At 43.9% G+C, this 11,258-nt stretch overlaps 1 protein-coding gene across 10 annotated transcripts in view; it reads left to right on the forward strand.

Annotated features, from left to right (window-relative positions):
- The window catches only part of LOC119882654 (alpha-2-macroglobulin-like), a 237,305-nt gene extending 226,297 nt beyond the window's left edge, over positions 1-11,008 (forward strand). For all 10 annotated transcript variants that reach the window (XM_038692803.1, XM_038692806.1, XM_038692802.1 and 7 more), the window contains 8 exons: positions 7,145-7,307; positions 7,404-7,591; positions 8,223-8,435; positions 8,772-8,890; positions 9,160-9,250; positions 9,334-9,402; positions 9,485-9,590; positions 9,801-11,008. In XM_038692803.1, the coding sequence (XP_038548731.1) occupies positions 7,145-7,307; positions 7,404-7,591; positions 8,223-8,435; positions 8,772-8,890; positions 9,160-9,250; positions 9,334-9,402; positions 9,485-9,590; positions 9,801-9,859 (1,008 nt within the window). In that variant the 3' untranslated portion in view covers positions 9,860-11,008. The remainder of the gene's footprint in view (positions 1-7,144; positions 7,308-7,403; positions 7,592-8,222; positions 8,436-8,771; positions 8,891-9,159; positions 9,251-9,333; positions 9,403-9,484; positions 9,591-9,800) is intronic.
- Positions 11,009-11,258: the final 250 nt, after the last annotated feature.

Consider the following 11,258-nt stretch of genomic DNA (forward strand, 5'->3'; position numbering starts at 1 on the left):
TCGTCGTGTTGATGTAACATAAACTTTTCTGTGTCAATGTCCCCGTTGCTATTTTAGCACCATTTGCTGAAAAAATTACCATGGCTTAGTTGCTACGTTGAGACTAGCGTTAGCCATGGTAATTCTGTGGTTGCCATGTACGTGTAACTAGTTTAAAGTCCGTGTAAAGTCACACATCACATGACACAACCAATGTTTGAAGACTTTAAGCCTTAAGTTCAATCCAGTTATTTTTTATATACAGTTTAATTTAATTTAATGCAAAAAAAGTAAACGTGCTTGAAGTGTGTAATGTGTGTGTTTTCCAGCCACTCATCTGTTTCAATGGTTTCTGTCATTTAGTTCATCTGCATCACCTGTGTTTAGTTAATTACCATCATCATCATCTGTTCCACCTGTGTTCTGTTAATCAATGTTCTTTGAAAGCGGGAGCCAATCAGTGTTGAGAAGAGACGAAAGGAAGTGAGGTAGGTGAAAGGAAGTGAATAAAAATAGAGATAAATTGGGGATCTTTACTACAATTAGAACCTATGCATTCCTGGTAAAATGCTCCATCAAGTTACTGCCAGCTTCACATAAAAAGCATTTAACTGGGAAACACAAATTGACTTTTATTTTAAAGCAGTCACAGGAAATGCAATGTTTGTGAGTGAGATTAGCGCTATCGTTTATCAAAAATGCGTCTACAAAACAGGACAACGGTCATTTTCAACAGTTTTCTGACAGCGGACCAGTTTGAGAAATTGCAGAGATATAACAGTCAGGAGCAGACACAGTGAGCTGTTAGACAAAGAGCTACAGGCGACAGGCTGCACACCTCCACCTCTACCTGCCAGGTAACTGACTCCTTTCGCTGTCTGCAGACATCTCTTGTGCAGAACAAAGTCAGATTGTGACTGCTCACATAATTATGGAAAAAGACCAATTATTGCTTGATGATAGTTTCTTTAGCTGCCCCACACTTCTGTGACCTGTACAATAGCGTAAGTTAATAACAACGGGCCCCGGTGGAGGCTGTTATGATGGGCCCTTCGGCTCCACAGTTCCTAAGCACACGCTCTCTCTCACACACACACACGCACACACACACACACACACACACACACACACACACACACACACACACACACACACACACACACACACACACACACACGTGTGTCTAGAAGGGAACCCTATTACTGGCAATTTTTTTTGCCTTGTTTCCTCATTGTGCAGGGTTTAATAACTGATAAGATTATATGCAGTTAATACCTAACCTACTTAAATCAAATTAGCTTCTTGCATATTTGCATAGTCGACTTGAACATAAATTATTATCATCAGCATAATTTCACTGTGCAGACTCAAATAAAAATCACAGATTATTATTAGCTATCATTTACACTGGGGGCGCTGGGGCCATGTCCCCACCACATCTTGAAATGGCTGATTTTGTCCCACTTACTTTTTGAAAGCATTTGTTAAAAATGTTTGAAAGATAGCTTGCACCAAGAAATGTTACCTAACAAGTGAAAATGCTTTGGTAGGTTTATTTGCACAGCAACAAAACATGTAATGCATTTTAAATATAGAAGAAACAAATGTGCGTTGGCCATAAAAAGTAACTTAACCTAAAAAAAACAAGAACCTGATTGCTGCGTTATATTTTATTTATGAACCGTCACTTGCCAGCTGAATTTTGTGTTTTTGGTTCCCTTTATATAAATAAAAACACTTTGACTGTAGATTGGAGCAAAAATGTCAGGAAATTAAGTTTTTAAGGCTCAATTTTCTGGGGGAGGACCACCTGACCCACCACTCATGTATTTCTCCATCTCAAAATAGTGTTAAAAATCCCACCTCATGACCCAAGAGTATTATCACCCTCCTTATCTAAGTTTAATGTGGGAAGAACGATTCATTAGTGACTACCCTAATCAGCACCACAGTTTAATGTGCATAGATGTAAGCTCAAATATTTGTCGAGATTTTTCAAAAGATACGTGAGAGACAGGGACCAAGAGAGGAAGGGGGCCCACAGAGACTGGTTCTATATATGGCCCATAAATTTGTGCAGGAGGTAAAGAGCGGAACACGGCTAAGGAGGTGCAAAGGGAAGGCCCCAAGTCTCAGACTTTGAAAACCCCTGTACTCTCTCCATACTCCCCGGCTGTAGGTTATGTAGCAAAATTGTAAAAATACACTGCGGCATTAATTTTGATATCTATAGCATAGCACCACAGATCCTGTGAAGTGTATTTAGTGTATTTTTAATATTTTTACTGTTTGTGATTAGGCCGTCGTCTAACTAAAATCCCCAAAGACCAAGGATACGCTCACTAATTTTAGAAGGAAATCTTCCATACTACCATCTCAGACCTTCATTAAAGTAATTGCCATTGAATCTGCAGAACATTATAAATATCTTGGAACAGTCAGTTTCTATGATTGCATGGCATGGTAACCTGAACATTAGGGACAATTTTTTTTAATGAAAATTCTAAAGCACATAGGTCACTTGATAGGCACATGGTCTTGGTATTGTAACGCCGTTAGCAGTAAAAATAAGAGTGTTTTCCATCAGGGCAGTAAAATGTGAAGTCTGAGCTTCCATGCTGTACCGGTTTATTGCCAATAACATTTCTGGCCACCTAGCAAAGCCAAAACACAGAGCTGGAGAAGAACTACGCTACATTCTACCAGGGCAGAAATAGCTGTCTGATCTGAGCTTCCTTGCTGTAGGCTACCGTTTTACTGCCAATAATATGATCAGCTGATTGTCTCATGAACGTAAGCGTAAGCAGACCGGTCGCTCCTCGATCTCCTGACCCCGTACGCTCCACCGCCACACTCGCTCTCCCTCTCTGTTACGGGTTGTGTCGCTAAGCGCTATGAACGGTTTGTGATCGTTCCCTCTGGCTGGATGAATATTATGCATGATCCATGCACTACTGCAGCTGGGGGCTCTCTGCAGCGCCATGCAAATTTCTAAATTCTTACCTTTCACAGAGAAAAGAAAGGTCAGGTCAAAAACGCAGCCGTTGTGTCAAGTGTAATTGTAGAAAAATGGCTATATATGGTAGTAATAATAATAACCTAATTATTATTATAATAAGACTTACATGCCTGATTTTTTCAGCCCCAGACCTACATGCTACATTTCTTGAAATTTTGCCTCTTTCTTGAAACTCTAAACACAAATCCACAACTTCTCATCCAAGTCAAACATCCTATTTTCAGATCATAATGAAGCTCTCCACTCAATCTTGCTGAAAAACCAAACTTTGCCCTCAACATGACCTCGAAAACACACACACACTACAAGACTGTTTTACACACTGGTGAGAGAAATTCAACAATACCACAAAAAGAAGGGGAACGAGACACTGCGTAGGTTTCGACACTATGGGAACGCCTCTAGGCGTAGCAGGTCTGAACGTGAATGAAATCACACCAATCCTATTGGTTTGTTGCTAGAACGGTAAGGTGTGACGGAATAACCGGAGGAGTATAAAGCACACCTGTACACACTCATCATTAGCTTAAACTATGAAGCAGGTGCTTCAGGCGGGGAGAGAGGTGCGGCGGGCCGACGCAGTTCGAGTTCCCTCGAAGGGGAACGAGACACTGCGTTGGCCCGTGGTTACGACACTATGGGAATGAGATACCCACTAAACCGTGCCGAAAACCCCGCCTGCCCCTGTGTGCAATAAAGTGGCACAACTAAGAGGAGAGCGCACGAGTGCAAGGTGCCGAAGGAAGGTCAAGACTGTAAACCGAATGAATGTGTGCGGAGTGGCCCAGCCAGCCGCTACACAAACATCCTGCAAAGAGGCCCCTGAAAGGAGGGCTCGAGAGGCCGCCATGCCTCTGGTAGAATGAGCCCTCACAGCCACAGGTGAAGGCAAACCGCGCACCTGATAGGCCAGGGAAATAGTCTGAACAATCCAGTTGCTAATAGTATGTTTGGGTGCAGGGAGCCCAGCCCTGGGGGACCCAAAATACACTAGCAGCTGGTCAGCCTTCCTCCAACAGGAGGACCTCAGAGTGTAAATACTCTGACGGATGAAGTCTCCCGTCCTCCGCCGTCACATGAGGTGGAGGATGAAATGCCTGCAGCACTGTGGACCCTGCCACACAAGAAGGCACTTTAGGGATGTATCCTGGACGAGGGTGCAGGATAGCCCTAATATTCCCCGGGGCAAACTCCAGGCTTTGCGGGGAAACCGAAAGCGCTTGGAGATCCCCCACCCTCCTCAGAGAGGTGATAGCAAGGAGAAAGGCCATCTTGAGGGTCAAGTGCTTAGCCTCAGCTGACTCCAGGGGGTTCGAAGGGGGCCTCAGCCAACGCCCCAAGAACCACCGCCAGATCCCGAGTGGGAACCTTGGACCGAGTCGCAGGTCTCATCCTCCGGGCACCACGGAGGATCCGTGTGGACGGGGCCCTGGAGCTGAGGAGGGTCATGACTGCTCCGGCTGTTAGACCCGCCTCTAGGTACTGTGCCCCCTCAGGGGCCAGACACACAGTCGCCATACAGCGGGGCAAGGGTGAAGAACCCGGCCCTGCGCCTGGGACAGCAGGTCTCTCCTCAGAGGGAGACACAAGGAACCACACCTGGGTTGGCCAGAACAGGGCTACGAGCAGTAGGCCGACATTTTCCTGGCGGACCCGCTCCAGAAAAAAAAAAAGTGTACAGACGAAGCCTCAGCCACGAATGTACAGTAGTGCGTAGTCTCTTGAGAGGCAAACAGATCCACGTCTATGGGGCCGAACTCTCTGCACAAGAGCTCCACCACTTCGGGGGGAAGTCTCCATTCCCCGGGCCTCAGCCCCTGCCTCGACAGCAGGTCTGCTCCCTGATTCTGCGTCCCCGGGAGATACATCGCCCTGAGCGATAGTAACCTCTGCTGGGACCACAGGAGGATCTGACGCGCCAGTCTGTACTAAGGGCGCGAGTGCAGACCACCCTGGTGATTCAGATAGGCCACCACCGCTGTGTTGTCGGAACGAACCAGGACGTGATGGCCTTGGAGATCAGCCTGGAACACCGCCAACATCTTGAGACAGTTGATATGCCACTCGGACTGATGCACCTGCCAGGATCCCCTTGCAAAGCGGCCGCCCATGACCGCGCCCCAACCCGTGAGGGAGGCGTCTGTTGAAATGACCAGCTGGCAACAAGACCCTCCCAGCACGGGCCCCTAGGACAGGAACCAAGTTGCCGGTTTTCCAGTTTTCAGCGTCTCCGGATCCAAACCGCGAATGGGAGAAGCCGAGAAACGGGCTCCCGAACGAGGAAAGGAAGCATCGGAGCCAGCGGATGAAGGTCGGGAAAAAGCCTCAGCCGTCCCGAAATCCTCCGACAGATCACGCTGTGAACCTCATGAGTGAAACCGCCGGGCCGCCTCAGCGGCCGCAGGGCCCACACCACGGGGAGAACACATCTGGCCATCCTCGGAAAAGAGAGCCATGCTGTACCTCAGTACCCGCATGGTGTGGGCTTTGCAACGGGCGCAGACAGCCCCCTCGAGAGCTGCCGGCCGTGCTCCATCCCCAAACATGAGACACACATCTCATGAGAATCTCCATCTGTGATGTACCGAGGGCAAGGAAAAACACACCTTCTGTACATCTGGTTGCCGGACATGCTGGTAGACTTCTTCTTCAGGTAAGACACACTGCTTGTAGGACTGGAGCTTTCTTCAAACAACATACAGAGCGCCTGCTGAATAGAAAAAAGCTAATGATGAGTGTGTACAGGTGTGCTTTATACTCCTCTGGTTATTCCGTCACACCTTACCGTTCTAGCAACAAACCAATAGGATTGGAGTGATTTCATTCACGTTCAGACCTGCTACGCCTAGAGGCGTTCCCATAGTGTCGTAACCGACGCAGTTCGAGTTCCCTCGAAGGGGAACTGGTTATTATTAATGTTGCTTGTGTTTCTCCCCCTCAGAAACCGTTTCACATGATGAACACAAAAGAAAAAACAAATGTAAACATTTGCACATTTCTTATTGGGCTGTACGGTACAACACACCAAACAACTAATTATTCTGCCCCAGCATCCTGTCTTTGGTCTGGGACAGGCCAGAGATTCTTGTTCTCCACCTCCTTCACCACCTCCTCCTCCTCCCTACTCCTGCTCCACCTCCTAATCTTCCACCTATCCCATCTCCTCCTCTGACTCCGACTGTTCCTCTTCCTTCACCTCTTACTCCTATCTATACTCCTCTTCCTCCTCATGTCCTACACCTTTCTCTTCAGATTTCTCTGGATCCAACTGACTCTGGTCCTTTTATCTTTCTACTGAAGCTTCTGATTGGTGTTTTATCAATTTTGACTCCTTGTGTTTCCACCTGGGTAGCTGTGTGCTAATTTAGCTCACCCTGTGCTGATCGAGTGAACAATATTTAATGTTAGTGTTTTCTCAATGATCACATGGTAAAAAGTAATGTAACTAGTTGTGTTTTGTCCATTTTTCCATTAAAAACCGCTGTGCCATGTTACAGGGCTCTACGTCTGACTCACATGTTTAAATGATCAAAGACAAGGCTTGCGCTGCTCGTTTCCTCTTTTCTCATTTATTTAAAACAAAACAAACAAAAAAGCTGTCAAACATGAGGTCAAAGACTGTGTCGGTCCTCTCTTCTTAGTGTCTGCCCGTAGGTTCAGACCCAAAAGACCTAATCTAAGTTAATCAGTAAGGTTAATCAGAACAGCTAAATTAATAAACAATTAATAAATCCAAATGACTATTCTAAAAATAAATCATCTATATTATAAAATAATTAAACAAAAAATTTGCTCCAACAAGTAGTGTAACTAATTACTCTCAACAATCTAGTAAAGTAAGGCATTACTTTAAAAAAAAAAAAAAAAGTAACTAGTAATGTGTAATCCATTACCTTTTTTGAGTAACTACCCCAACACTGGTCCCGACCTGTACACAGACTAAACAAAGGGCTACTTTTCTTCTGAAAGTTGCGCTGTTGTTTAGTATTGCCTCCAAGTTCTTTGTCTAACATTTCCCTGAATTTAAGAATTTGTTTGTCTAATTAATGTCTCTCATAAAATAGAATAAACTTGCTTGTTAAGCTCAATAAAATCAGTTGATTCCTGAGATCATTTATTATAATGTGTTCTTTGAATCTGTTATAGGATCCTGTGGTGAAGAAGAGCCTGTCTTGTCTCAGGGAGTCCATCAGTGACCTCAGCAACACCTACACTACAGCTCTGCTGGCGTACGTCTTCACCCTGGCAGGAGAAACGGAGACCCGTGCTCACCTTCTGAAGCACCTGGACACTGTTGCATCAAACCAAGGTGAGTCATCATCCTAAAGGAAATCCTTCTGGCTTCATTCCTGTGAATGTGGCTCACCCTGTGCCTGTTTGTCTGTTTGTGGATGGCTGTTTTTAGGAGGTTTCCTCTACTGGTCTCAGACAGCGACAGAAACGTCAGCCTCTCTGTCTGTGGAGATCAGCTCCTATGTGCTGCTGGCCAAACTCAGCGGCTCTCCCACTGCTGAAGACCTGGGCGCCGCCACCAACATCGTCAGATGGCTGACGGGCCAGCAGAACTATTATGGAGGCTTCTCCTCTACACAGGTACAGCCCAGACAGCTGGACTTCACAGTAAATGTACAGTATTCTCTTCTGGCCTGTTCATCCTACAAAGAAGGAGCAGTTAAGTTAAGAAGTTAAGAAGTCTATGGCTTAGCTGTGACCTAATACTGAACTGGCTGTCTTGTAAAAACCATGTATCTCTAAAATGCCAACTTTTCGTTAGCTAAGTAAAACAGTATTGTCATCTTTGCAACAATTTATTTTCCAGCATATAATGGGCTTTTAAATGATTTATTCAGCTGATGAAGTAAGATCATTTTCTCAACCTATAAATGAATACTAAATCCTTAAATTTATTAAAGATAATCCATGGTTTCACCACGCAATGAAATTACACAATATCTCAACAATATGTCTGTTTCCAACATAAGGACTTCAGCATTGTTCTAGCCCATTAACTGCAAATCACACACAGCATACTGGCCTGTTTAAAATGTTACTGTTCTTCCCTTAGAGACAGCCAGTATTTGTTTCTCTGTGGAAATTGACATTGAGAGGTCTGCACTTTATAAATGTTAATTCCTACATGTAAAATTCCTTAATGTATAAACCAAAGTCACCGTTTCCATTTGTATCCAAGCCCATAAAGTAACTGTCGTGTTGTGTGTCGTAGGACACGGTGGTGGCTCTCCAGGCTCTGGCTCTCTACGCCACTGCAGTGTTCAGTCCAGAGGGTTCCAGCACAGTGACAGTCCAGTCTCCCAGTGGCCAGCTGACATTTGATGTGAATCAGAACAACAAACTGCTCTACCAGGAGAAGCTGCTGCAGGAAGTGACAGGAAAGTACAGCCTGGAGGTGAAGGGCTCTGCATGTGCGTCAGTGCAGGTCAGTGATCACTGTCACTGCAGCACTTCCTGTTTCTTTGATATACATACACCACCACAAACACAACACTGCTAACACAAACCCTGTCCTAATGTTAGCATCCCAGCAGACATACAAAAACTTTAGACCCACCATACCTCCAGTTTAAAGGGTTGGTTGGTTTATTTCAAGGTGGTTTCTTTTTCCAAATAAAGGATGAAATCTAAATATTAAAATTATTATAAAATCATTTTGTTAAAGATTGGAAGATATTTAAGTGGGGGGCTAAAATTAAGGACTAATACTTAACCCCCCTTGTTCACTTCTTCCTTACCCTCTTGTGTACCTGTTTCCCAGATCTCTCTTCACTATAACATCCCAACTCCTGCTGATGTCACCACTCTCAGTGTGGAGGTCAAACCAGAGGCCGACTGCACATCTCTCAGACCCAAACTCACTCTGAAGCTAAAGTCCCTGTAAGTAATCAACAACACTAGATCCGTGTTACAGCAATGATTGAGGAATACTGTAATTTATGACAAACAATCCTCTGAATCTACCAGCTACTGTAGACTGTTGGTGGATGGACATGTGAGAAATGATTACTGGTATATTTGTATATGTATTCTGGTATATATAAACATCTCTTTACTGTAAATGAAGGCTTTCTGTCTCTGCATTCAACTACTAGAACTATGAAGAACAGGATGAAGTCTGAGTAACGTCACATTTTTCTGCATTGCAGATATAGTGGAACAGCAAGCACTACAAACATGGTGATCCTGGACATCAAAATGCTCTCTGGCTTTGTCCCAGACCCAGAGTCTTTGAGGAGGGTGAGTTATTACAGTGACTTTAACCTGAGTAGGAAATGAATAGTGTTCAATAAACGACCCAGCTGAATGTGGTCTCCTCACAGCTCAAAGGTGCCCTGCTGGTGGATCGTGTTGAAGAAAAGGAAGATCACGTTCTGGTGTACATAAGGGAGGTGAGAGGGATTCACAGTGAGGAACAATAGATGATGCTCTCCAGATTTGTGACTGACGTGTCGTCTGTTTTTATTCTAACAGTTAACAAAGGACATAGCTATCAACCACAGCTTAGACCTCCTACAGGAGGTCACAGTGCAGAACCTGAAGCCAGCCGTGGTCAAGATCTATGACTACTACCAGCCAAGTAAGTCAGATACTCAGTCCTCTCTAATGCTCATTTACAGAGACCACACTGACAAACTCTGCACCTTAGCAGAGCTGCACAACAACACCACAGTCATTGGAATAGTAATTGTTAGTACTGCATGTTTTAAAATGTGTTGAACATATGAACATATTTCATTCTTTTTTTTGTTTTATAAATTTGTCTTCTACTTCTTGTTTTTCCTCTCAGGTGACCAGGCTGAGACAGAATATATCTACACTTGTGCTGCAGGTAGCCGTCTGGAATAATATACACAAGCCGTTTCTTACAGTTATTTAATGACCAAAAAAAATTAAAACATTTGGAAATTAGTAATGTGCCAATTTTGTAACCTTAAACCAAATTCATCAAACTAACAGCTGCTGAGATTTTAAGTCTTCACGTTGAATTATACATTTTTAAAATGTATTCTTTTGCAGCTTGAAGAGTGAAGTGTGGTCAGTCCTCAGGTCGTCACTGATTCCAGTATAATATTGAAAGACATGCTTTTTATTAAAGAGATTTCTATGTGCCTTGTGTAACTTTAGACTGTTTGTATAGACGTACACAAACATTTACATGTATTTACTTGTTAATATTCTGCCACTATACCTTACAGCTGTGTAACTACTGTTGGGGCTTTTCTCATTTCATAGATTGTACCCCCTCAACTTTCTCTCCTCGTATCTTTGTCCCTCTCCTGAAATGGGAGCGAAAGAGTCGAGGAGGGAAGAGTCAAGACAACAAAGGTTTAACAAAATGAGCTGTCCTTGCCTCGGCGCTCTCATTTTAAAGCGATGTCAGTTAAATATGACATATTGCACAGCTGCATCATCTGTGCTTTGTGTTGTTAAAACCTGCCGCTATGATCTGTCTCAGATGAACAAACCACTTGTGGTACCAATACACAAAGGCTACAGATAATATTACAATTCACATATTCACAATCCAGAAACATGTCTGTCAACATTATGACATGCCGAAACATCTTGGTTCAGGGGCGGACTAGCCAATCAAGAGAACCGGGCCAAATCCCAGTGGCCTGCGGGCTAATTTGGTGATTAGTGCTTGTTTTATGTATTTCTACTATGATTAATTAGGCTATGTAGTTAAATTGTTTATTTTTTTGTCTGTTTTAACTGGGTTTATTGTTGACATACGATCGGGATCGGGAGTCTGTACAGGGTATTTTATTTTGAAAATTGACCGGATTCGCCATTTCCCAGGGGAGGCCCGCTGTCTCAGACTTTGAAAACCCCTGCCATAGACTGTATGTAAAAAGGTTAGTCCACAAAAAGTAACGGTTTGGTGTTTGTGTGAACAAGGTGGGGTTGAGTCAAATTCCCGGCCTGATTTCTTGTGTCAGTCCGCCCCTGTCTCGGTTTCAATAAAAAATTATCGCATATGTTGAAAACAGACACAGGTTACAGTAACTTTTTTGGCAGTGCTCATTTTGCCTGTAATACAGGAGATCAGCCCTCAGTTTGATGAGGGTGACTGGTTTATCATCAGTCCCTGTAAGAAATGACACAAAAAAATTAATCTCAAATAGCCTGCAGTCAAAATTAAAACTTTCATCACAGGACTATACTTTTGGAAGGACTAGCCTACACAATGGGCGCTATTGTTACTATAGGCTATGACAACATGAAACACAGCAGGTTAGCA

Source organism: Micropterus salmoides, unplaced genomic scaffold (genome assembly GCF_014851395.1).
Source record: "Micropterus salmoides isolate LMB-PRFRI ecotype aquatic unplaced genomic scaffold, ASM1485139v1 Ms_hic_scaffold_3, whole genome shotgun sequence".
NCBI lineage: Eukaryota > Metazoa > Chordata > Actinopteri > Centrarchiformes > Centrarchidae > Micropterus > Micropterus salmoides.